The 27,995-nt window shown below is 44.9% G+C and overlaps 1 protein-coding gene and 1 long non-coding RNA gene across 2 annotated transcripts in view; one reads left to right on the forward strand and one right to left on the reverse strand.

Annotated features, from left to right (window-relative positions):
* The window catches only part of RYBP (RING1 and YY1 binding protein), a 53,327-nt gene extending 39,423 nt beyond the window's left edge, over positions 1–13,904 (reverse strand). Inside the window, exons 1-2 of the mRNA XM_077325187.1 lie at positions 13,194–13,904; positions 11,865–11,990 (exon numbers count right to left, since the gene is read on the reverse strand). Of these exons, the coding sequence (XP_077181302.1) occupies positions 11,865–11,990; positions 13,194–13,225 (158 nt within the window). The 5' untranslated portion in view covers positions 13,226–13,904. The remainder of the gene's footprint in view (positions 1–11,864; positions 11,991–13,193) is intronic.
* A 3,221-nt stretch (positions 13,905–17,125) lies between these two features.
* On the forward strand, positions 17,126–24,765 carry LOC143834555 (uncharacterized). Its single transcript, XR_013229818.1, has 3 exons — positions 17,126–17,260; positions 21,230–21,362; positions 24,123–24,765. It is a non-coding gene; the product is annotated as an uncharacterized LOC143834555 (long non-coding RNA).
* Positions 24,766–27,995: the final 3,230 nt, after the last annotated feature.

The raw sequence follows: 27,995 nt of genomic DNA on the forward strand, positions 1-27,995 counted from the left end.
TGTTGTTTTTAAATAAAATATATTCCAAACAAATAATGAAAAGTAGTGTCTGAGATTTAATTTTCACTCAAGAAAACTGCTAAACCTGTTGACATTCTGCCTGCAAATTCAGCCATCACTATCGCAATCATCGCTTCACTATCACTAAACATGATTAAGTGGAACTTGTGTGCAACCAACTCACTCCTTACCTGATCAGCCCTCCCTTGGGTTATGCTGCCAATATATATATATAAACTAGTAAAAAACTTCTGTAAACCAGTAAAAAACTACTGATTACAGATCAGCAGAGTTATGTAATGAAGAATTCTTTAGTGACAAAACACAGCTTTGAGGAAACTTAACTGTTTGGTAGATATTTAAAAATTGTACCTATACTATAAATTCAATAAGTAACCAGAACACATGGGATATGTCAATGAAAACACACCTTATAAACTCCAACTGACACAAATTCTTGGGCTAGAAGTGGTAACTTAAAGGCAAATTTTTTATGTGGGCACATCTACACAATACTCCTGGGATGGAAACGGCCACGGAAGTGATATCTGTGGTCCGAGCCCAGTACAAGCAGCAGTGGCAGGAATGGCAGTGGCAGGGTCAATGGCAGCGATGGTTGACACATGGACTCAGCACCCACCCTCACCTGCTGCTGCTGCTGTATCCCATTTTTACTGCGGCCGCAGGCCCCTCTTTCCTCCTGGCTTTAAACCAGGATATCAGAGCAGGGGTTAGTGGTGTGCCCGTTTGCAGAAGACTGCTGCCTGAGAAGGCAGCCCAGGCAAGAAGCGCAGCAACATGAACAGTGTGTAGCACCAGGGAACGGGAAGCTCGGCCCAGCAGAGGCAAGGCAGGAAAGGGAGCCACAGTCCGCTCTGCCTCTGCCGCCCACTGGACCTCGGTGCCCAGCCCTTCCCCAGTTTGAAGGGTGGGCCAAAGCCACTTGCAGACCTGGGGGAGTCGTGAGGCCAGCCTGGCCACAAATGCCAGGCCGGCCCAGGATGGCAGGAGCCACCCCTTGGGCCACCATTGAGTAGGAGACTCAGTATGGGGAGCAGGACACCCCTCTCAAGTGTCCTGGTGGTGGTGCAGTTATCAAATTGTGGCAGACTATGTGTTCCCACATAATCTGCAACGATCTGATTCTCACACATTTCATATATAGAAATCAATTATTTTCAAAACACAATTGTATCTTTATTCCACAGTTCTTTAAAGCATGGTATATAAAGAATATACTATTTTGGAAAATATACCGTTTGGGCATACAGTTCCTTTTTTCAGTAGTTATATTTTATGCACTAAGCCATTTTGGTAGTCTCTTGTGTATGAAAGAAAGGCTATTTTTATTTTTTTTAAAAATTAGATGTGAATCCTCCGTCTATAAACATATGACTTAGCTGGAAATTGAAACACTATTATGTGGCGAAATAAGGTATTTTGTCCACTTACTTTTAGATCTGGACTCGTACTGCCATACTGTTAAGAGCACTACACCATAATGCTTTCAATATAAATGACTCAAAACAATCAAGCCCAGTCTTGCAGTTAGCCCCTTGCCAATTTATTAAATGTGTAGCAACTCCTGCCAGGCAAAAAGCTTGCCAGTATATCTCTCAAGACATCTCTTTGATGCATATGTGTATTGAGAACAATTTTATATACCTCCAAAGTTTGTAAGACTCAAACCACCTAGCATGTTATCTTAGATGCCCTTCCCAAACCTTTAAATACCCAGTTTTCCTACGACAAAGTAATACCAACAATTAATATCCTATTTAATGTGCAATTAACAAATAGTTTAATCACAACTATTAGTTTACCACTTTCAATCCACTTCTGAGTATGAAATATATGGCAGCTTTCATATGGTTTGTGAAGTACAATTATGCGGTAAAACATAAATTAATAAGACTTCAGAGAAAAGTTATTTATTTGTTTTTCTTTCCCATCCCCGATGCACTTCTAATGATTCAGTACTAGTAGCACAAGGGCAAGAGAGCTATATTAACATTACAGAGGAAAGTCTGAAAGTCTCCCTTTCTGCAGCTAATGATGTGCTCCATTTGAGTAACCCCAGGAGACAAATGACTGTGCCGGCTGATTGACTCCATCACGGGGCCATCGTCCATCAAAGTATTGCCTCTTCTATTGAAATCTCAGGAAGAGAGAGTGCTCGGCATCACAAGCACTTTCAGAATTAAGAGTTCTCCAGTGCAGCTAGGTCAAGTAAGAAGGAAAAAATAAGAAGTAGAGTCTGAAAGCATACCCCTGGTGGTCACGTGCAAACGTCACACATACTTAAAAGACCAAGAGGCAATTATTACAAAGTAGACATCTGGATTTCATATAATTACGGGTATATAGCTTAACTCTGCATGAGCGGTAAGCCATCTATCTATACAGCACTATGGTATTATTACTGGTCCCCTTGAGGAATAGCACTGTGGCTCAGTGGTGGAGCATCTGCTAAACATGCAGGAGATCCCAGGTTCAATCCCTAGGCTCTCCAATTTAAAGGATCAGTTAATAGATGATATGAAAGGTCTCTAACTGAGATCCTAGACAGCTGCTGCCTGTCAGAGGAGACACAACCAACTTCAATAGACCCACAGTCTAACTCAGTATAATGCAGTTTCATGTACAATTTCATACTCATTTTTAACAATGCACTCCTCTGCTCACCCCCACCCCTCACGGCCAAATGCTTGCATTGTAGGCTCATACGTTGTTTGTACAATAAGAACCCAACCTGGATAGCTTAGACAAGTCTGATCCCTTCAGAACTCAAAAGTGAAGTAGGGTCTGCCCTGTCTAGCACTTGGAAGGGTGATCTCCAAGGAATACCAGAGGGGTGACATGGGGACAGGCAATGGCATCTACCTCCAAGCATCTCTTGCCTAGCAGCCAGACAATCTTAGGATCCCCTGACTGATAAATAACAGTTAATCAGCTATTGGTAATTTAGGAATAATTGGTGAGAAGTAGTTGGTCCTTGGCATTTTTTAAAGGCAATGCACTAACCCACTTAAGAAAATCGCACTGTATCATCTGTGCATGTGTGGGTCAGCATCCTAAAGGCTTCACTTGCAATAAGCAACAAAGTAAGCTATTTTCATTTTTTCCCTTGTCAAGCCAGTTTTCCCTATCACTGACAAAGAAAAGGGCTCTTTTCCCTATATCCAGTGAAATTAGAGCCCAGATGTTATAATAATGTTAGTACAATTTTTATATTTTAATGAATGTATTTCAGTAAAATCTGTGTTAATCTTTTCCCACTCTAGCCAAATAGGAAAGCCGTGATCTAAACTTAGTTTTCAGACAGTAGAGGCATGCCATAAGGCTACACCAGGGCTTGGATTCCACCTAAAAGTTCTGTGTGTAGAATAATTCCTATCCATGGAAGCAAAACTCTTTCCCCACCCCCAGTACCACAACTCTAAATGCTCTTGACAGTACAGGGGCCCCCAGGAACAGCTGGGAGAGTATCAGATGTCTACTTGGTAGGGAGGAATTAGCAAAACTGCACATATAAATTTCAGGCAGGATCGATCTCAGTAAGGAAAATATAGGTGAAAGAAAAATCAAACTGGCATGGGATCAAGCATGGACAAAATCCAAGTACAAGGTGGGCTGAAATGAATGCAGGAGGGCAAGGTTTAGAACAGGTAGGAAGCAGTTCAGGCAAGGATTTAGTAATACTTGAATAGCAAAGCTTTTGAATACATCAGGCAAGGGACCCCAAACTGCCTCAATATATTTATGTGCAAACAAGGTCACAGTAAGAGCCAATTACCTGCTTTGGGGCACAGCTATGCAAGTCATAAATGTAACTACGTCACAGCTTCTTGTTGGATCAAGCCTGTAGCCAGAGCGAAGCACAAGAACCTACAACACAAGGTTCCCATTTCAACCTTTAGTACTATGAGGTACTAGAATTAGGCAAAGTGTGGTCTTCTTTGGGCAATTCTTGTTCGGCAATGTAAAAGAATTATGCTTAAACCCAAGCACAAACAGAGATACTGTCACACAAACAATGACTGCTTCAAGATTCCATACGGGATTTGCCTTGACAATAATTCTGTCATTTCAAAATAGGTACAGCGACTTTCCAACAATGCCAGATTCAGGGGGAGGGGAGAGAAAAAGCCAAGCAGAGACACAATTATCTTGTTTCCTCTACTTTTAAGGTCTCTAAACAATGTGTTGTGGCCTAAAAAGTTCCCAATGGAAAGTAAATCAGTGTGGTCATTAGAATGTCAGACTAGGCTGGGGAGATCCAGATTCAAATCCTTGTATCTCTCTAGGATTCCTTGATGATTTCAGCCATTCTACCACAGGATTAGGAAGATAAACAGAGGAGGGAAGAATTCTACCTTAAAGAAAAGGCAAGTTTAAAAAAATGAACACTAACTTCCAAATTAGGTGATATGACAAAAGATCTATGGTCAGGCCACCTACTTTTTTAAAGCAACCATGCTTATCAACATCTAGCTATTTGAACTATACTAGCATCTACTTTTGAGGGGGAGAAATTGGTAGCTGCAAATATAATCTGAGTAAATTTCACTGTAAGTCAAAAGCTTGTTGGGGGGGGGGGAGGGGGAGAGACTTGCACACCTTTTCTAACCTACATTCTAGAAAAGAGACCCACTGACCTACAGAACCTTCTGAAAGCTCACAAAGTAGGTCACTGGATTTCACTGTTTTTAAGCATTACACTCATGCAGTGCAACACTATGACTAAGTCTAAAGACAAACACACATCACAGAGTGCAAAAAAGTACAGGTTACTGAGATCACCACATGCCGCGATCTTGCTGTTTTCTAACCATACTACATAGCACAGAACTATTGTGTGTCAAACAGAATGGCAGGGTTCCTTTTCTTTAAAGGGCCTGTGTAAAGGAACAGTTAGGGTAAAAGTTCTCCATAGGTTCATTTTATAGTTTCCTGACTAGTCTATTAACGATGAAACTGACAGGCCGCTGGAGTATTTATATCTTGCCTTTTTGCTATATCTGTAACACCAAGCCCTCTAAGATGATTGTTAAATGTAGATAAATATTGCATCAAAATGTAATCCATATACCATAATGAGAACAAAGATTTTTTTAAAAAAGATCAGGTAATAAAAAAAGCTGCAGAATAAAGACAAAATATAACTGGTCAGAAGAAAAAGGATAAAGGAAAGCCATGCAAGCCCACTAGAACTACAAATTCTATCATCTGGCATACAAATAGAAATATAAACATACCTAATACAACATCTGAAAAGACTCCTGTCACATATCCACCACTCTTGTCAATCAACACAGACAGACAAGGGAAGCAGGATCTCAGCAAAAGATCAATCACAAATACATTGATGTCCTTCTGATACCCCAGTGTGACACCACTTAGATTTTTCATTCTGTTAGCCAACATCCAATCCATCACTGAATTTTAGACAAACAATTAAAGTTGCCTCCCAGTAGCTGCCAGCATCATAACACTGCTGTTCATCCCCAGATGACCTTCCCATCCTAGTTTTATATTACACCGCCCAGGAGGAAAAACTGTTAAAGAACCCTCATAAGCATAGGTAAAGTAGTAGATTCACATCATCACCGTCTCAGGCAAACAGAGAACAACTACAAGCCCTGCAAAACAGACCCCCCCCCGCCTCAAACCGGTGACTGAGAGGTCTGAAATCATGAACACAATACACTCACAGGCATTTTCTGTCCAATCAGAAATCACTCTGAGGGATCAGGATAAATTTTCTTTACTAGGAACACCTGGAATTGACCCATCTTACAGACACACACACACACACACACACACAAGGTCACAGGAACAAATCCCATCCCTTAGTTAAACATTAACTGCACTGAACCACCATTGTACCAGAGCCTGTTTCCCTCTGGCAGATGGATAAGGGCATAACACATATGTTCCTATCCTAAGGCTCTACCCATGGAAAAGCTGTACTGTGAGTGAAAACCACAAAAATATCCAGGTTAGTAGTTAGCACACACAACATTTTGTCTTCCCATCAGATAGGGATCCTTCTTAGACAATGGAGTCACTGTAAACTTATTCACTTGCCTTCCCCCCCACCCAGCACAGAAAACTAGATTGAGCATTTGTCCTATCACATGAGACCAGATATTAAAAACGTAAATCAATCAATCAATAAACTGGGGCAATCCAATGGAACTTAGGTCAGCTCACGGATGATACAAAATAAAACTGACATAATTTTAAAAACATACAAACAAGACGATGCAGAAGCTGAGAAAGGAGAAGCCAGTAAATGTCTAACCCCCTCCCTATTTCAGCTCATCTGTTTTACACGACATACACCTCTAACTGTGACTACTGAAATAATGATGCCAAGTGCCCACTGCACCCAACTCCACAAGCATTTCGCAAGAACACCAATCGGACTACTAAACCCTGACTAGATACATTTAGGAGGACTACAGTCTTAAATTACCAATTCATCATAATCAATTTCAGCTGCTGGTACATCTAAAATGAAGCAAGTTCACTATGAATAACCAGCCATATATTCATATACAAGAATTATATGGGGAGATTCAAGTAATCCTAGGATAAGAAAGACCTTGGAAATCTGCCATATATTGTGCTTTTTCCCATGACTCTTAAAATTTCCCAGTCAGGGCTAATAAACTATCTACAACAGTATCAGAAACATTTTCAAGTTCTGATTTGAACAGGTGTGGGGACCTGAACTGTCCCCATGCTAGCCAATCACCTCCTCAAATGGTTATATCCCAATTCAGTGCATTTGGTTGAGGCCAGGCATAACCAACAACGTCTGCAGGGCCCCTGCTCCCTCCCTCCCAGAACTCCATCAGTGCGCTCTGGACCTGTTTGCACTGTTACAATTATCAGTTATTAGTATTATTGTTATGATATTTATAAGTTATGGAATGTTTCATGTATTATATATACGTTTTATGTAAACCACCCTGAGCCTCCGGGGAGGGTGGTATATAAATAAAATAAATAAATAAGATTTCCAAAATGAGAACTAAGCTGAGATGGACAGCCAGGTGTTAAGCCACAGAGGAGGACCATACACATGTGTATGCATGCACTCACATAATGGTTGTGCTTTAAGCAAAATCAGGTCCCCCTTCTACTCCACTGATATGAAAATTGTGCAAACCCAGATTGAATCACCTAGTTTGGCCATCGAGAGAAAAATATCCCAGTTAATATGATTACAAATCCCAATTTTCTTAGAGTGCTAATAGTAATCTGAAACTAATTATGAGCACAGGGATTTTAATCAATTTTATACCAGTGGTGTCAATAAGGCGCAATAGATGAAATTGTGAGAGATGATATGGCAAAGAAAATAGTAGGAAAATACAGCAACTTGTGCAAAGCACAAAAAGAGGGCACACACTCTTCTAGAACTAATAATTTTCAGTAACTGTTAGCATCAGAGGGCTGGTTTGAGAGGAGTGGTATATAACTTATGAACTTAGGCAGATTGTGAATGGGTGGGCAGGAAGGGATGTGCCAGTGTTTGTCTCTTGTGGCTCTTCATTGCATACCCAAAGAATTGCTGATCACCGCTCTGGGATGGTCAGTGAATTTCCTCCAGGGCAGGCTGGATTCTGGAGATTTTTGGTTGGGGGAAGGGGATCACTGGAGCATGAAATTGGGGTCACTGTGGGTGGGCAGGTAGTTGTGAATTCCTGCATTGGAGGTTTCTTCCAACTCTATGATTATATAAACCCAAGAAATAGACAAACAATGGGCATGTAACCAAAGCAAATGTATTTTTGTCTTGCCAACTAAAGGACAGCAGCAAAAGTTGAAGTAACTAACTTTTCCAGAGCTTATGCTTCAATTACACTCCAATAACAAATAAAAGGGCCACCTTTTGTAAGATACCAACTGTTGTTCCAGTGAAGAGACTGATTATATCCATCACAGCTTTGACGTTGATTTTTGACTTATGCTTTTCAATATTAAAATTTAAAAGTGGAAAAATCTCAGGTACCTTAAAATTTTTAACTGGAATACTTCAAAAACAGAAATATTGTACATGGCTGTATCTTTAAAGACTGATGGAATTCTAAAAAATGTCAAATATTTTTACAGCATGTCAAGTTTTCTATTTTTTGTACTATAAAGACAAAAGTCAAAAGTTACAAGCAACACTTTATAACTCCAGAGCTGCCGGTCTAGACCAATGTTTCTCTGGCTTTGTGTTTTTCTTTTCCCTCTCTCTTTCTCTGAAGCTGCAGGAATGGCATGATAAGGCAGGGGTAGTCAACATGTGGTCCTCCAGATGTCCATCCAGATGCTGGCAGGGGCTCATGGGAATTGTAGTCCATGGACATCTGGAGGACCACAGGTGGACTACCCCTGTGCTAAGGGACAGAAAGGATAGGAGTTAGAGAGGAGAACTGGATGTTGTACTACTGTTTTAGTGGATCTCTGCTGCTTCACTGTATGTTCTTAATGCATGTTATATGCTATCAACTCGCTTCCAATAAATGAATGCCTCTCAAAATATGTTATTGTTAACGGCCTTGCTCCAGCTTGATCTTAGTCTGTTATTTTTAAAACTCTAAATAATAAAAAAGGCCATGCCTGGACATGGGTATGGAATTGTTATACGGAGTTCTTAAGGGTCCAAATCTGCATGTCTTTAAATTTTGTAGTGGATCAGTTGTAAGCAGTAACCTTTACACAGGTAGATCTTTGCATGCTGTATATATTCCTTTGCCACAATATAGTTATGGACCATTGTTTTGTGCAAAACTAAGCTGGAATACTGAAAGAACAATTCTAGAGTGAGCAAACTGCTATGAGATTTTGACATACACCACAATAACAAAGCTGAATTTCTGACTCATTTTATCTATTTAAAACATTAGCTGCCCTTTCTACATTAAAGAACCCAAGGTGGCTTACAATATAAATGATAATAAAATAAAACATTAAAAACTGAATTTAAATCTACAGACTGCTACCAAATGAATCAAACACAGTCCTAAATAAAGCCATCCTCAACCACCTCCTCAAGATCAAAAGTGAGGGGGGTCAGGTGCACCTCCCTGGGGAAGGTGTGCCATTATCATTTCATAATTCAGTTCACGAACCATAGAAAACCCACCACCAAGTACTCAAGGCCTACTTTAAGTCCCTGGCAAGCCCCTATGGGATGAATACTAAGCAATGGGATAGCACATACCACAGCCCCACCAATAATCTCTCATTAATGATGGAGAGACAGAAATTCAACAGAACATGAAGAATTATTTCATTGCACAGGTCACACTGAGAAGTATTCGAATGCCCTACAAACCAGCTAAAGCTAATCTCATTTCTTTTTTAAGCCAAGAAGTTGTTACCCCCTATTCACATACTGCTCACCTTCTGTGTTCCATGTAGACAGTGAATGAACAGATCTGGGGAGTTTCTACTGTCAGGCACTCCACTGCCAGCCTGCAACCTCAGAAACATTAGTCAAAAGTTGCTAGCCTACTTCTTATGTTCTATGGATTTTAGTCTGAACTATGGGTTTTAGTCTACCATTATCAAAACAAGTTTTGTGTTAACTGAAACCATTTAACTGACTATGTCACCACACAAATATTCCGGGTAATAGCCAGCTATAAACCACAGCATTTTTGTATAGTAAACATCTATGAAAAACTGATGGTCCCCTTGGTACTAACATATATCACATACAGTAACTTTCAAGCTCAAAAGCACAAACAAAAACTCCACCTAAACCTCACACATTAGTTCCTATGCTTTCAGTCATTTACAAAATATGCACATCCTCAATTTCAGCTTATAAAATGGTAAAATATATATTTATTATAAAATATCCCCAACATACTTTAAGCAAAAATATGTACAATTCTGCTTTAAAGATTTCAGAAGGACAATAAGCAACCAACTACCGCTTCAACTACACATACAACATAAATGATAATTTTATTTTGAAAATACCTTAAGTGCATACAACAGAGTTCTTGTGGGGGGGAGAGGTTATACTCATACAGGTTACTGTAGGATTAGAAGGTCACACGATATGTTTATTGCAGCTTTCTGATATAGGCAACTCATAACCAGAAAGAAACCTCATGATTTTCTTGGTCTAACAATCATTTATTAATGTATCACTAAGTTAAAAGAATACATTTATTAAGACTGCTTTTGGAGTTTCTATATTTTACTCTTTGTCTTCATTTTATAGGACTGATATTAACATGAAGGAAAGAGACAAGAAAATGCTGCTTTAGCAAGTAAAGATTCCAAGAAAGTTTGCTCACATGCCAGGAGTAGCCAATTTCTGTGTTCTCAGGGGAAGCTCTATTCTCCTGAGGCTCGAAGGATATCCTGCCTCACAAACTGAGCTACACAACAAAGCTGGCACAGTAAAGGCTCCCTAGCTACTGAAGCTGTGTGTTCTGACAGAGCCCTACATACACTAACATATTATGTATTAAAACCAGCTAATTTATTATAGCCTTTCCACAGGGCAACGACATTCCCCATGCCCAAATTAAAATTCAGTAGGACCAGCATGGGTCATATAAAAGTTGTATTAGGACCAGCTCAAGCCCATGAGCTGCCAATTGTCCATCTCTGTGGTGTACCATCTAGATAAATGCAGATCCTGCCAATGCATGCTAACAAATTAAGTGATCATAAACCCCAATGAAATCAACAAGGTTGTAGCCAAGAACAAAAACCCACAGGTGAATTAATTGTCATATTTCAGGCTAAAGGGACGCAAATGGTCCTCACACAAATACATGTGTTTTGTACTGTGGTATACTCTTCCAGTTAAGTTTGGTCAGCGTCCTTCAGAACAGCATAACTTGTGAAAACATACTAGTCAATTTCCTGAGTGCTGTCACATGACACTTAATTGGTAGACTCATGTCACAGAAAGCCCCTATGATCCAGAAGGATTTTCCTGACCAAAAGATAAGCATAGAGTTCTTTCTTAGAGCTCTTGTCTTGCATTGAATGCTGAGATGGGGCCTCAAATCCTCAAACATAAAACAGAACTCCAAGTACCTGACATACCACAAGGCCTTAATATAAACAAGATAAGTCATGCAAAATAAATAAACCAAACCCAAACAACCTCACTCCCTTGCACTATTTCATCAACATAAAAAGCATATCACCAACTTGGAACAATTAGAACATCTCACAGTATCCACATGCACAAAGACTTTTTGAAAGCTGATAGTAGGGAAAATGCAACATAAGCAACTCAATTCATACTCAAGCGCAACTTGTCAACAACTTGGAAAGCTACATCTAAGTCATTCATAACAGTGTCAACATTTTGTTAAGGATTTCCATCCTATTGCTATATGTTAATTTGAAAGCGAGGACATCAGCTTCTCAGAAATCTGCACTTTTTCTACAAAGCTTTCTCATTTCAAACAAAGACAACATTTGCAGAGTAAAAACACAGGATTTTTGAAGCTGTTAATATACATGTCTCCAGCCTTTAGGAGGGAAAAGGCATCTCCACTGCCACTTGGGGGGGGGGGGGGGCAGCCTGTATCAAATGGCATAGAAAATACTCTACTCCCAGTAAAAAGGAATGAGCTAAGACAACCAGCAATCTTTTACAGACATACTGCTTGATGCATGCCATTACTATATTTCTTCAAAGCATTTGATGTTAGCATGTACAAAGATCATAGCACAAACACAGGCTTACACATTCAAAGGGAGGTATTTCTTCACATGAGAAAGTCTTGCTTCAACAACCATAGTAAATCAACAAGTCAGCACCATTAAAATGAAGGGAGGAGTGAACACACATTTTCATATTTAAATATATGCCAGTGTACCTTGTAGAAGTGCCTTTCCTGACATCACATATGCTGCATTTAAAAGCTTCAGCACTGTTCCTAAAGGTGCAGACACTACAATCCCAAAAGCCTTCATCGGCTGCAGGTTTTGCTTGCCTTTTTGGCCTTGAGAAGTATTGGCAGGGTGAGGGGGGGGAGAGAAGAAAGAAAAACACACGTTAGAAACCAGATCATGAAGGAAGCCTATTTTCCGCTGCCCGCTGCTCTGCTTTTGCCTGCCTCTTTTTCTGCACCTTACCTAAAAAGTAATCACATTCCGGGATGCGGTTGCACTGGGCAGGAAAATGCAAAACATATACAAAGCTAAACACTCATTTCAGCTCCTTACCCCCACCCCTCCAACAAAAACCCATCCTACCTCGTTCCCAACGGCCCCACCAGTGTGCCCCCCAGTAAAACAGAAAAAGGGGGGAGAACGTTTCCTCTCAATCTTCAATCCCAAGACAATCGATTTTCACACAAAAACGACCACCACCGCTACCACCCACTGAATCTGGAAGGGCAGTGAAAAGGAGGTTGGCGGAAGACATCTGAGAGGGCTGGCTACCCTCCCTCTTTGGAGGGGGGGGGGGGTGTTGATTGTACTTTAAAGGATTGTAGGCGTGTCCCTCCATGCGCCCCCTCCGTCTGTCTGTCTGTCTCCTTTACCTTGTTAAATCTCCCTTTGTCTGGAAGAAGTCAGTGCGAGGAGACGAGGAGTATGTATGCGTGCGTGTGAGAGGAGGGGAAAAAGAGAGAGTGAGGAGCCGCCATGGCTGCTCCAACACCAGATTAGCCCTGGCACCAACCGAGAGAGAAACACACAAACACTTCGCCCTCCTCCTCCTCCTCCTCTTCGCCTTTACATACTCCCTCCATCTTAAGAGCCACTCTGGGCACAAAATAGAGCAACCCACCCCCTCCACGGCGGCTCAGCCACACCAGGCGCCCCAGTTTTTCTACCCCGCTAACTAACCTCTCCACCCCCAGCCCCTCCACCGGGTTCCTCCTCCTCCTCCTCCTCGCACAATTGAAAACAAGGAGTTTTCTGTACCTGGCTGAGAGGCAGGCAGGCAGACAAACGAGCTCCCCTCCATGCCCACTTCCTCCATCTTAAAAGCCCCCTCCTCTCCCCACCAGCAGCCCCACTCCCGCCCCGGCCCCCTGGGCCTACTCGCCCCATTCGGCGCCTCCCCAGAGCATAAAGCGGGCTGGGAGGGGAGGCTCCGGCTGGCACACACGCTCCCTCCATCTTAGAAAAGAGCTCCGCTCGCCTCCTCCGCCGACTTCCCCTTCCTCCTCGCTCGGCTTCTCCGCCAGCCACTTTACCTGGTCGGGCTCTTCTTGTCGCCCATGGTCATGGATCGGTGGAAGGGGCGCCCCCCTGCCTTGCGCACCGGGAGCCCAGGGGGCTACGGGGCTGGCTGCTGCCGCCGCCTCCTCCTCCTCCTCTGCCGCCGCCTCAGACCAGCAGGCTCCGGCTGCTCCTCAGCCGCCGCCGCCGCTGCCAGGCTCTCCCGCTCCAGACGAGGCAGCGCAGGGAGCGCAGCCCCGCTCCTCTTCCCCTCCCAGCCAGGCAGCACGGCTACAGCGGGCGGAGCTCGCGGCCCTCCCCGGCCAATCCGGGCCGCCGGGCCTTGGGCTCCGCTGGGGCGCAGGCAGGGGGACGTGCTCCCCCACCGCACACTCGCACACACCGCCCCGCCGGCCGGCCGGGGCAGGAGGGCGGCCGCGGGGTCCTTCGGCGAGCAGGGCGCTCGGGGGACGGGCGGACGGACGAGAGGAGGGAAGGAGGGAGGGTGCTTCCCCGGGCGCCGCGCAAGAGGAGAGCGAGCACAAGCGTGGCGGCGGCGGCGGCAGCGTTGGGCGGTGCCTAGCCAGCCACCCACAAGGCCAGCGTGTGACCCCGCCTCGGTCGAGGCGCCCACCGCCGCTCGCGTCGAGCGTGCAACGTGTGTGTGTGTCTGTGTGTGCCTCTCCCGCCCTCCTTCGGACGGGCCCTCACAGAGGGAGAGCAGGGAGCGCGCGCCCCCTCGCTCCCCCTGGACGCAGTCACGCGGCGGGGGGGGGGGGAAGAGGGGTTGGGGTGCTGCCGAAGTTCCGCCGCTCGCGTCGAGGGCAGCGCCTGCATCCAACTGTCACCGGGGAACCGCCTCGCGCCCCACACAGCGCGCGCTCCGGGCCCGCTTAACCGCACGCCTTCCCGCCTCCCGGGCTCCCACTCGCGCCTCGGTGGGACCCGCTCAGGCAGCTGCGTCATCGCCAGTGGAGGGGAGAAGGGAGCCACCCACGCGGCGGGTCTGCGCTCGCCTCCCCGGCACGCTTCTCCAGGCCACCATCTGTTCACAAGTTAATAGGGAATGCGCGTGCAAGCGGTGGCCGCAGCACAAGGTCTCTCTTCAGCCCTCGAGATCCTGGTGATCCCAGGTCAGGAGAGCGCACCACGCGCGATGCTTTCGGCGGTTGTTCATCCTTTTTTGGGGGGTGCGGACAGGGTAAGATTTGCATTTTTCAAGCATTGGTGCACAGGTTTGGGAACTCGGGCTCATTGAGTTATGCATTCAGAAGCACCAAAGCAAAATGGCACCAGGCTGGCCTGATCTGGTCAGATCTCAAACGGTAAGCAGGATCAGTCCTGGTCAGTATTTGGATGTGAGACCACCAAGGAAATCTAGGGTCACACTATGAAGAGGCAAGCAATGCCATGCCACTTCTGAATGTCTTTTGCCTTGAAAAGCCTGCAGGGTCACCATAAATTGGCCGTGACTTGACAGCACTTTACACACACACACACACCCTTGTATGCACGTTGAGAGGATTTTATCTAGGATACTCTCTGGGTACATAGAATGGGAGCCCCAAAACCATAGCAACTGAAAAAGGCTATGGTTTGCTCTATATGTGCACTGAGGAGGAGTTATGTTATGGCAGTTGGATGCAGGATTTAAACCTCTCATCCAGTTACTGGTTGTAAAGGGGAAGCACTGTAACATGTACACAAGCCTTATGATTACCAACTATGGGAACTAGCACATGTTAGCTGCCTTATGCTGTGAGAAATACAGACCCTCACACATCACCCACGAAGAAGAAGGGAAGGCATGTGCGCACACAGCTAGCCACTCATCAGGGCAGGATAGGCATTTTCCGTCAATCACCACATAAATGAAGCTGTGTCTCAACACAGGCAGAAAAGGAGAGTGTGCCATCCATCAAGCCACATCTTCAAGGTTACTTAATGTGGATCAGTTACTCTTCAAGCATCTTGTCCCACAGGCGGCGTAGGTTAAAGATCAGTGAAAGGCTTTTCACCCCTTCGGAGCAAATGCCCAGCTTCAGGGATTGTTCTGTCCGAAGAAGCAGTTTGCCTGTGGACATCTCCTTACCAGAATCTTCAGGTTTACACAAACCGCTTTGACAAAGGTGGAATGCAATGTGACTAATTTGGATTAGCAATGGTGGCCGTGAAAGCAGGCAGTGTTATGACACATGGGACGTCACACACACCGGGTAAAGAATTAATCCATCCACAGTATTTCCGATTGAGTGAGGAATGTGCCACCATCATTCAAAACAAAAAGAATCCCACGTTTCTTCTCTTAGAACTCAAAGCAATTTGGATAAAATTTCCAGGATGACACCTCTCCCAGCCCCAGATACTGATAATCTCATCCACTTCATTACAATATCATGTGTCATCTAACCAGACCCTAGACCCCCAAACAGAAACAACCAAAAACCTTGTACAGAAAGTTATCGTACATATACAACTACACTCGAGGCAACGCTTGTGCTTCATGCACCTTCTTCCTTCTCAGATCCTAAATTAGAACAAAGTTTGAATCCCATGGCACTTTTAAGATCAACAAAGTTTTATTCAAGATTCAAGCAAGCACACAAAATCTATAGATTTGAATAAAACTGGAGTCAAACTTTGCTGCTTCGGATCAACTTGGCTACTAAACTGAATCTATATAGTGACATTAATAGTTCCGTATAAAAAGTAGAGTTGTCAGTTTCCAGGTTTCAGATGGTAGCCATGTTGGTTCACAGCAGAACAGTTAAATTCAAGTTCAGTCGCAGCTTAGAGACCAACAGAGTATACACTTTCAAAGCGCCCTTTGTTAGACAACTTCCAGGTTTTACTCTGCAGTCTCCAGACTATGAAGGTTAGTCCTCCTGGAGAAAGTAGTTGAGTTGGAGGGCAAATGCTGCCGCATTATATCTGCTGTGATACCCTCCCCTTCTCATATAACCCCCCCCCCAATAACTTCCCTCAAATCTCCAGGAATTTCTCAACATGGAGCTGGCAACCCAAGCAAACTCACTGGCAGTCTTCAAGCAAAGGTTGGATACAGACTTTTCTTGGATGCTTTAGGATCCTTAGGGCTGATCCTGCGTTGAGCAGGGGGTTGGACTAGATGGCCTGTATGGCCCCTTCCAACTCTATGATTCTAACACTACATATTTAAGATTAAGAAATTATGAAGTTAAAAGGTAAAGGAACTTTTACCCTTGTGAGGGAAGTAAAACCACAAAGTACACAGGCTAAACTGTGGTACTGTTTCCTAGTTATAGTTACTAAGGTATTGGCTTTCAGCGAGTCTTACTGATATTTATATGGTACAGAAAGATTCAAACTGAATCATCTCTGATGGTTCAGGTGTATGATTAGTCAGTTGGTGCAGGGGTAGTCAACCTGTGGTCCTCCAGATGTTCATGAACTATAATTCCCATGAGCCCCTGCCATGAGCAAATGCTGGCAGGGGCTCATGGGAATTGTAGTCCATGGACATCTGGAGGACCACAGGTTGACTACCCCTGTGGGGATGGATGATTTAACCATTTCATTGGCCTTTAAGCTTGGAACCAATAAGATCAAGCCTGAGATGTACTGAATGTTAACTGATTGAAGGGTCTAACAGGTACAAATAAAAGGTCAGTCTATGTGTGGTTATTCAAGATATAGAAAGGATTAGTAGTTGTTAGTAATAAGATGGGTTTTCTGAAAGTAGCAGTGAGTAGAGGGTTAGAGACTAGACTAGAGAAAGAGGAGCCTGGGACAGCTGAGGAAGAAGTGAAATTGTCTAGTTGTCGTGCCTTCTTGTACATGTTCTACTGTACAAAAGAACAAGAGTCCAGGAGCACCTTAAAGACTAACAAAACTGGTGGAAGCTTTCATGAATCACTGCTCCCTTCTTCAGACTGCTGCTACAGGCATACTAACTCAGCTACCTATCTTGTTCTGTCTTCGTGTCTCAGTGTCTTCAACAAGCAGCCTTGACTGGGGCGAGGGTGAGCAGGATCACTTCCTTCATAAATGCACTGTGGCTGTTTTCAGGATGCAGAATGAGTTAAGAAAAGAGTGTGACCGGAAGGAAAACTTCTGGGATCATGTAAGCAAAGCTCTGCGTCGGAGAATGGGAAATCAGTAGGGATGTCAGCCTCCAGATGGGACAATTTATCTCCATGGTACAGTGGTCAAATTCCCTGGGGGAAAGTGACACTTTGGTGAGTAGGCTCATGGGAATTGTAGTCCATGGACATCTGAAGATCCACCATTTGGCCGCCACCCCTTGTTATACATCATCATGCCCCATTGAGGTTTCTGTCTCCTCAGGCTTCATAACCAAATCTCCAGGAGTTTCCCAACCTGGAGCTGACAATCCTAAGGACAAAGAAAACAAAGGGAGTAACAACCCCCCTCCCCCAAGCCACACCACCAGTATTAGAAGAATGTCATCTTGTGTTCTTGTTTTTCCACTGTTTACTCTTACATCAGTTATACCCTGGTAGTTTGGTTTAAACTAGTCCTAGGACAGACACCAAATAGTTTACTATAAAATATTTAAAAGCATCCATACAAGTATTTATAAGTATTTGTTAAACAGGTATAAATTCCTGTCACATTTCTATAACTAAAAATAACAATTCTGATGATAGTTCTGCCTTATATAATCACATAACTGATTTCTAGGTAAGCCTACTCCCTGGCTACCAGCAAGTGTGTGGGGGGGGGGGAGCATAGCCCTGCGCTCTCCTGTTCTTTCCTTATCTGAACTGGGCCCATGGAAAGATGAAACTTCAGAACATGTCTGTCATCCTGACCTGGGAATATCCTCAGGGAAAATATAATTTGTTGTTGGCTCTAAATTTCCTACTTGAGGGTCAAATGTATTTGCATACCTAGCTGATGCCTGATGGAAGAGTGGCATCACCAACAAATGCACCTGGCCTTTTCCTTGGCTTCTGATTCCCAAAAAGTATTTTCATTCGCTAAGTGTTCTCTGTGGCAACTGCACTCAAGAGGCAACGCTTGTGCTTCATGCACCTTCTTCCTTCTCAGATCCTAAATTAGCAAGAAATATGCACAACGGACTAACCTTGTTTTCTCCTGTAGCGAAAGGCAATGAGCACATGGTTGCTTTACCCCCTGTTCACAGCATATGCTGACTCAGTTACCACAAGCAGAAGCCGCGGCCTTTTACATCATTGCTTAATCCTCATTTCCAAATCCAACTGTTCAGGCAAACAGGGGCCTGTCAAGAGCAATGGGGGAAAGCTGCCACCAAAAACAGCTCCAATAGCTAAGGAATATGTTTCTTCCTACCCACCCAGATATATTCCATTAATTCCCCCAGGGGGAACAGAAGAATAACTGTGGGGCATATGATCTCCTGCACTTGTCAGATCTTGTCAGATCTTGGGAGCCAAACAGGGTTGACCTTGCTTTGTACACAGATGGGAGACCATCAAGGAAGCCCATGATTTCAGTGCAGTGGCATGCAATGACAAACCATCTCTGAATGTATCCTGCCTACCGGTTTTCAAGGCAAGACCCGACTGTGACTTGATGGCACTTTCTACCATTTGATTTCCTATAAAAGTCTCCTCACTATGAGTTCAGTGGGGCTAATGCCCCAGTAATTATGTGCAGTATTACAGGCTTAAGTGTGCTATGGGAAAGGCATGTAAGAACCTCAAAACAAGCAGGAAGTAAGGAAAACAATACTTCTTGCAGGACGGGGTCATCTTTATTGTAGTAGTTAAGAGCAGTAGGTTCTAATCTGATCCAGGTTTGATTCCCCACTCCCCCACATGCAGCCAGCTGGGTGGCCTTGGGCTAGTCATAGTCCTGTTAGAACTGCTCTCAAAGGAGTTCTTTGTCTGTTGTGGAGAGAGGAAGGGAAGGTGAATGGAAGCCCTATTGAGATTCCTTCAGGTAGTGAAAAGCAAGGTATAAAAACCAACTCCTCTTCTTGTATGCCGGGGTAGTCAAACTGCGGCCCTCCAGATGTCCATGGACTACAATTCCCAGGCGCCCCTGCCAGCAAATGCTGGCAAGGAATCCTGGGAATTGTAGTCCACGGACATCTGGAGGGCCGCAGTTTGACTACCCCTGTTGTATGCATTCTCCCATGAACACAAATGCAACCAGGGAAGAAGGAAAGTCAGATCCAAAACTAGATTCTTCAGCTGTATTACTACGTCACAATATCTTGCAAGTTTTCATTTCAATAAGAATGGCAGTATGGAAGAGATAAGTGGTTTCTGTGCATCTGGGGTACCTAAGCAGTGCAACTCTTTTTTTTGGGGGGGGGGATTGAATAGTGTGGTTATCTGTTGGACAGCTAAGAGTATTTTCATACATGATACTCACTGGATGGGTTTTCCTTCATGTGCAAGGCGTAATTATTCTCATATTTATGTACAGGGGAGGAAATCTCTCACAAGTAGTCTAGAAACCAAAATAATTGTAGAAGAACCGGGGGGGGGGGGTATGACTGTTATCAAGCCATTACTGCCCATACATGTGAGTGAACTAGAAGAAGAGTTGGTTCTTATATGCCGCTTTTCTCTACCCGAAGGAGGCTCAAAGAGTCACCTTCCCTTTCCTCTCCCCACAACAGACACCCTGTGAGGTGGGTGAGGCTGAGAGAGCCCTCATATTCCTGCTCTGTTAGAGCAGTTTTCTCAGTGCCGTGGCGAGCCCAAGGTCACCTGGCTGCAAGTGGGGAGAGCGCAGATTCAAATCTGGCTCACCAGATTAGAAGTCCGCACTCTTAACCACTACACCAAGCTGGCTCTAGTGGCAACACACCCCTTACCTGGCCCTCAGCATATGTTGGAGATGATCTAGTATTCTGCCCATGAGGTGCACTTGTTGCTTCATCATCAGCAGGAGATAATTTTGTGTGTCCCCACGTGACATGGCATTGGTCTGAGTTTTACAGGCAGCATGGCTGAGGGGGAAATGAACAGGAAAATGTGAAGATAGGAAAATGTGAAGATAGCAAGAAGAACAGCCTGTTCCTTCTTTTGCTGCCCTTGCTCTGCAGACATGCATGGCCCAGTGAAGGAATGGTTCTTGTAGGCCACAGAGCCCACCAGGATCCATGTCATCTGTTATCAACATGGGGTCCTCATATAGGCTAAGGAGGAATAAAGAAAGCAATATGACAGAGAAAACGTCGGCATAATCTTGACCCTGAGGATAACCATAGATACGAATTATACGCTAGATGTTTTTATATGTGTTTTTCTCTTTTCCTAACGTGTTTTAAAATTCCCCATTACAAAGTAATACAAATACAGTTCCACAATGCAATTTGAAAATGGGAAATTCCATCTAATGAAATATACCTATATTATATTTCCCAGAGCAGTCTATAGTTCTATTTTAGATACATGCCTCCTAGAACATAAAGCTTACCCAGGTTCACATCAGGAACAATCTTATCTTGAACATTATTGTTCCAATGTAGAATATATGGGATTTTCAAGAAAGCTTTTGACAATGGCCTTCCTCAGAACTGCCTAAGGAAATGATGCAGGAGGATTTGCTGTTTTATGGAATGGTAACTGTTTGCAAGTTAGGAAACAGAGTCCTGGAATTCATGGGCAGCTTTTACAATCAGGGGTAGTAAACTGACATCAGGACTTCTTTCTTTTTTGCTGTCAAGTTGCAGCTGACTTGTGGTGACCCAATAGGGTTTTCAAGGCAAGAGACATCCAGAGGTGGTTTTCCACGGCTTGCCTCTGCATAGTGACGCTGGTATTCCATGGATACCTCCTATCCAAATACTGACGAGGGGCTGACCCTGCATAGCTTCTGAGATTGGGCTAGCCTGGGCTATTCAGCATCAGAACTCGTGTTCTTTAATTTGCTTGTACATAATCTGAAATTAGGAAGAACAATTAATGAACCAGTGCGCAGACTGTACCAAATTATCTGTTGCCACATTCAGAAGAATCATCCTTTTCATTAGATAGTGTTTGACACAACTTGCTTGTTGTTTGTACAGCAATCATCCTTAAAAGTCCCCCTTCTCCTCCAGAGCTCTGAACCAATCCTTGTGATTTAGGCCTCATGCAAATCCAAGTGTTTGCCAACTTGTCAGCCAATCCAAGCCTATGGAATTCCGCTGGATGGGAGGGGATGAACCAGCCTTAGAAACAAGAAACTTGTTTCTTTTGCATAGGGATTTTGTGGTTCAGGTGAGTCAGACTTTTATTTTGCTTTCAGTTAAGATTTGGGGGTTGGCTTGGGGAAGTAAGATTAATTTTATATAACAGGTGAGCATCCAGTTAGGGGCCTGTGATTCCTAACTGTATGGGCGTGAATCTAAAAATTCCATTTTGGTTCAGGATAGTCCCTGAACCAAACCAAGCCAAAAATGTCTTGAACCAGCCAGTTCAGATTGCCCTTTCTCACAACTGTGGCCTGCCACAAATTACATCTAAACCTAACAGCAGGGTGGGTGCGCCTGTGAGCTGTTAGGCCGAAATGGCTGGCAGCCATTTTACTACTCCATTTCACTTCCCCCCTCTTCAAAGCAGGGGGAAGCAAAACTGACTGGTGAAATGTCTCACAGACATTTAAACCTAGTAGGTCACCTGGGGATCCATGATGCTCAGCTGCTAGGTTTAAATGGCTCACACAGCCAAACTAAGGTGACCAGATATCTGGCCCTGCAAGGCAGGAACGCACCGCCGCAGTGGCGGTGGCAGGTGGGCCCTCCCTCCCTCCTCCTCCCCCAACCCTTAGAAGGGTGGTGGTGGCAGCGGGGGGCCCTCTCTCCTCCCTCCCTCCTTCCTCCCTCCTTCTTCCCTCCTCCCTCCCTTAGGGCGGCGGTGGCCCAGGTCAAGGGGAGACTCAAGGCTTGGTCCTGGAATAGCCAGGGAGGCCTGGAATAAAAGGCGGCAGCAGAGCTGGCTGGGAAGCCTCCTCCCGGAGCCCTGGCGCCTGCGTGGGGGCCTCCTGAGCCCGGGCTGTCTAGTGGGCTGCCTGCTGTGTGGGCAAAAAAAAATTATTATTTTAAATGTAATTTTAAAAAATATATGCGAACGCTGCGGGACACGGGGCAAATTCCCCAAATGCGAGTTTGCCCTGCCAAAGGCAGGACAGATGGTCAGCTTAAGCCAAACTGAACTAGACAAAAGTCGGATATATGTTTGGGGAAGGCACCTTTCCAAACCAGTTCAGGAACTTCAAACCAGGCTAAGTTTGTACTGAATTTTTTCTCATGAACTGGTTCATGCCTATCACTATATGGAGGTTTTGTGGAAATGTTCTCTGAGAGAGAAAACAGCAGCCTTGAACCTGTTGAAATAACCTGTCCAGAGAAAGAAATCAAATCTCCCCCCAGGCAGCACTCTACGGTTGAGGCCTGGGAAACCTATGGAAAGAATCTCCCTCCAAGCCTTGCAGTTCTTCCCTACTCCCCTCTTGTCCATGTCACTGAAGTGCCTACATATTCAACAGGTGAGGAAAGAAAAAGATGGTCAAGGGGGGGGGATAAGTAGTTAGATAGTTAAAATTAGTTGCCAGATAGATAATAGGTTTTTCAGGTTTTAGTGATTAATTTTTAGAATGTGAACATTACAAATCGGTCAGTCCTAGAGGAGATCAGCCCTGCCTGCTCCTTAGAAGGCCAGATCCTGAAGATCAGTGGTCCCCAACCTGCGGGCGTGGTCGTGGCCCGCGGGCACGGCCCACTGCGCGGGCGTGGTCCGCGCGGGCGCGGCCCACAGGCGCGGCCCGCTGTGTGGGCGCGGTACGCTGCCCTGCCGGTCCCCAGCCTCAGAAAGGTTGGGGACCACTGCTGAAGATGAAGCTCAAATACTTTGGCCACCTCCTGAGAAGGAACGACTCCCTGGAGAAGAGCCTAATGCTGGGAGCGATTGAGTGCAAAAGAAGAAGGGGACGACAGAGAATGAGGTGGCTGGATAGAGTCACTGAAGCAGTTGGTGCAAACTTAAATGGACTCCGGGGAATGGTAGAGGACAGGAAAGCCTGGAGGATCATTGTCCACGGGGTCGCGATGGGTCAGACATGACTTCGCACCTAACAACAAGAATATGTATATGTGTATATATATATATGTGTGTATGTATATGTATTTTTGATATGCTTTAAACTGGGGGTCATCGACCCCCGGTCTGCGGCCCAGTACCAGGCCGCAAAGGCCTCAGTAATGGGCTGGTGGCGGCCACGGCCACGCCCGCCTCTCCCACCCCTGCAGTGAGAAGCTCACCAGGCCACGAGAGAAGCGGCCACCAAAGCGGCTGCTTCGCTCGCGGCCTGGCTAGCTTCTTGCTACTAGAGGGTGGGGAAGAGGTAGGCGCAGCCGCCGGCACACCGGCGAACACAAACACAACACACCGCGCATGTACGGAGCTGCCGCGCGTGCGCATTAGCATCCCCTGGTGGTGAAAACGTGCATGTGCGGCAGCTCCGCGCATGCGCGTTTTCACCACCAGGAGATGCTAACACACATGCTCAGTGCCCGGGCCGCCGTCTCTTCCCCACTGCTGGAGGCGGTCCTCAACCATCAAAAGGTTGGGGACCGCTGCTGTAAACTGCCTTGAGCTGTATGGGAGGGAGGCAGTTTAGAAATGTAATAATAATAATGATATGTGCCTTGTCAGTCAAGTCAGATATCTAAGAAAATGTGATCTCTATTTTCCTGAACAGTTGATGCCCAGCAGATTTCCAAATAATGAGATCTTTAGGGAGCGCATAGCTTACACTACCTACCTGCAATATAAAGCTTGCATCCCCTTTTTATTTGATTCTGGGCATTTGGGATATAAAAACTCTGTAGGAGAGGCCAGAATGGGGGACTGGATATTCTTCACTAAGCTGTTGCCTCAAAGATCCCCTCCTCAGAGCTATCACAGCAGCCACTACTGGGTGTAGAATGCAGATCTTGATGGATTTTCAGCAGACACAGTAAGGTCTTGCTTTTGTTTTAGGACTTCAAGATGTACCCCGATGTGGCTCAGGAGATCACATAGATTGAGTTGCTGCCTATCTATTATGTTCAACAGCTTATAAAAATGTAAATATTTTGCTTTTAAAAAGTACAATGAAACTCCACCACTCTAACACGTGGAAAATACAGTCTCTGAAAAGGTCTCCTGATTTTCCCACCACTCAGTGAAGGAAGAGCAAAATAGTGCAGAGGAAACTCTAATGTGACCATGCATCCAGTAATTGATTTGGGCAGGATTGTTGTAGCCATAAAAAAAGTGTGCAGTTATTTGTTTAGGTGGGGGTGGAAGTTAGCTAAAAATGCAGCTCCCAGCCTCATTTATAGTAAATGACAGTCTGTACAAACAGGATGAACAACAAAAGAGGTAACAAAGTAACCTAATCTGTATACACAAGCTAGGAACCTAAAAGGTTGCACAGCTGCTCAACCTTTTAGGTTCCTAGTCTGTACAAATATATCATAACTATGAGAGGCTCTAGGCTGCCTGGGCAGCCTTCAAGGATAAGTTATTCAGTTTTCTCTTTCCTCCCTCAAGTCTGCAAGATGAACTTATGTCAGTTCTCTGGACCTTTTTGTTTCTTAGCGCATCCTAAGAGCAGACACTGAAAGTTTGCCAGCTCATCCAGCCACAGTGTAATTTTCCTGTAATGCCACGCTCATGTAATAATTATATTGTTTATTAAATGCTCTTTAAGTCATCAGTGGACCCAGTACAGGTTTCCTGAGCTACAGGCCTAATTGTGCACCTCCAAATCCGTTAAGAGTTTTGATTTTTGACTCCAGTGGTCAGAAGGGTGGCATTAGGTGGGGCTGGTTGTCTGATCTCATGTGGCTGTTACCAAAGGTCACACTTCTGCATCAGTGGTTTTCAGTTACCACAGGATACTATAAAGTGCTGCCATTCTTGTTGATTTATTCTGACCTTTTAAACCCCTCCACCCTGCCCAAGTTCATACAATTGTTTTCTCTTACCTGAGGGAGGGTGGTCTGGTTTAGTAGGAGGGTTGTGATAAGATACTAGCAACACATAAAAGGACATGCGCAGGTTTACACTGGCAAAATCTTGATGTAATATCACAGTCTCATAGATAAGCATATGTAACATTTGTGCTGGTGCGTCTGCTTTTAGTGCTTGGCATGTGCAGCATGTCCATCATTTGCTAGGTTAGGGGCGTAGAAATCTTGCCCATTATCATATTTTGGCAACAATCAAAATGTTGTGTGCATGCCACATAATTGAACCAATGCCACCCTACAGCCGTTCCAACCTGTGCAATAATTTTGTGTCAAATTGAAACAGTGACATAGGACTGGCCATGTCAGGTCATAGTGGCATTTCCACTGCACTTGAGGAAGGTATGTGATTCAGGGTAAAAACATCTGCTGAGCATGCAGAACGGCCCAGGTTCAATCCTCAGCATCTCCAGTTAAGGATCAGGTACTATATGATCTGAAAGAATTCTATTGAAACCCTGGAGAGCCCCTGCCAGCCAGAGTAGACAATAGTGACCTTGATAGGTCAAGGGTCTGATTAGTATAAGACAGCTTCATGTATAAGACAGCTATTGATGAAAATGTTTGACTTGGACAGAAAAATCAACCTTGGAAAAAGGCCCTACCCCAGGCTGGTCCACCTCAAAGAAGGGAGGGAGAAGCAGCCTGAGCCAGGCTAGGGTAGGCCAGGAACCACCCTTCTGCCACTAGGCTGGACTAATCCAGGTGGTGGTGGTGAGGGGAGACCATCAGCCTGCAGTGTGATTACCATCTGTCCACTGGGGTGGGGAATGACCTACCCCCAGCTACACTTGCCTGCAGCTGCTCAGGTGGGAGGGAGGACAAACTGCTGGGGAGAAATGGAGGGAGCCTGATAAGCAGAACCCAGAAGTGATATCATCAAACCAGGTGATGCCCTAGCATTTACCCAAAACTCTGTGGTCAAACTATAGGGGGCAAGTGGCAGAGCATCAGCAGCAGCTTGGCATACTTGTTCTGGTGACACTGATCACACACCCCAGGAAAATGGGAGGTTCCCAGCTCTTTCATCTCCTACCAGTTAGCAGACTCTGCCTGGCAACATTAGTCCACAGAAAAGTCCCAGTGGCTATAATGACCAGTTGGTACCTGTAGACCAGGGGTAGTCAAACTGCGGCCCTCCAGATGTCCATGGACTACAATTCCCATGAGCCCCTGCCGGCAGGGGTTCGTGGGAATTGTAGTCCATGGACACCTGGAGGGCCGCAGTTTGACTACCGCTGGGTTAGACCAGGGGTAGTCAAACTGCGGCCCTCCAGATGTCCATGGACTACAATTCCCAAGAGCCCCTACCAGCAAATGCTGGCAGGGGCTTCTGGGAATTGTAGTCTATGGACATCTGGAGGGCCGCAGTTTGACTACCCCTGCTGTAGACCATCCTTTCTCAACTTCAAAAAACAAAATTGCTCATTGTCCTCTGTACTGTCTGAATTTGTTTTCATGTACATTTTTTTCATCCTCCCCCTCCCCCCAGTTTCTACAACCATTGTCTTACTGTAATAGTGAGAGTGCTGCTGAAGATTTACAACCTTCCAAAAGGCCTACGCCCAGTAACATATCTAGGAGACCGCATCTCGCACTGCCTCTTGATTTGTAGCGACCATTAAGACCTAGTGGGAACAGTCTCTTGGGATGGGCAAATGTTATAGGTAGGCATACTGATCAATAAAAAAGTTTCCAAAAACACCAGAAGGAGGATTTTAAAATCAAATATCACAAAGTAATGAGCAAAAACCTTCACTAGGAATATTTCTCAGGCTGTTTGTTAGGTAGGAAAAAATGGGCCAGAGAGACAGAGAGAAGGAAGATGATGCAGAGTCTTGAAAATAGGTTTTCCAGACAGGAGATGAGGAAGGAGGGGACTTATGGGGGTGTGGGGGAATTGGTGCTGTCCGGCACAATGACCCAGCTTCCAGAGCAATCTGGGCATCCTGTTATTCCACATCATCTCCAGGTGAGAGATCAATTCCTCTGTAAAAATGGCTGCTTTGAAGGGTAGATTCCATAGCATTATACTCCACTGAGGTTCTTCCCAGCTCCATCCCCAAAGTCTCTAAGTATTTCCCAACCTAGAGCTGGGAACCCTACATTCACCCTAGACCAGTGGTTCTCAACCTTCCTAGTGCTGTGACCCTTTAATACAGTTCCTCATGTTGTGGTGGCCCCCCAACCATAAAATTATGCGTTCTTTCACATAAATTAAACTGAAATTGACAAATGGCGTGAAGATCCATTGTTCATGATTGTATATAAATTGGGGTTTTCCCTGCAGTTTCTCAGTTCTGTTCTGCCTCTTGCCCCACCATGCTTATCTCACTCTTTTCCGCTGCTCCAGACAGACATACACTCTATCTCGATCTACCCCACAAGGCTATTGTGTGGATGGTGCCCCCTGGCCAAGCTGCTTGCCCTGCCATGACCTCTGTGAAAGGGTCATTCGACCCCCAGGTTGAGAACCACTGCCCTAGACTCTTTGATTTAACCACAGAGTTTGGGGTGGATGCTAGAGCATCACCCATCATAGACACATCACTTTTGGGTCACATTGAAAGAAGCATCATGGCTCTGGGTGACACTTATCCCCACCCCCTTTACCTCCCACTGTCCAGCTGAGCAGTGGCATGCAGCAGCAGGTGACCCACCTGAAAGTCTATAGTTTGCAATTTTCTTAAAATGGAGACCAGGAAGTGCTGCAAACTTTACTGGATTACATTGTATTGGTTGCATATCAGATTTCACAATGTCCTAAAGCAGCCTTTCTCAACATTTTTATTTTTGAGAAGCCCCTGGAGCATCCTTCAGGCTTTGAGAAACCCCAGAA

This window comes from Paroedura picta, chromosome 3 (assembly GCF_049243985.1).
Source record: "Paroedura picta isolate Pp20150507F chromosome 3, Ppicta_v3.0, whole genome shotgun sequence".
Taxonomy (NCBI): domain Eukaryota; kingdom Metazoa; phylum Chordata; class Lepidosauria; order Squamata; family Gekkonidae; genus Paroedura; species Paroedura picta.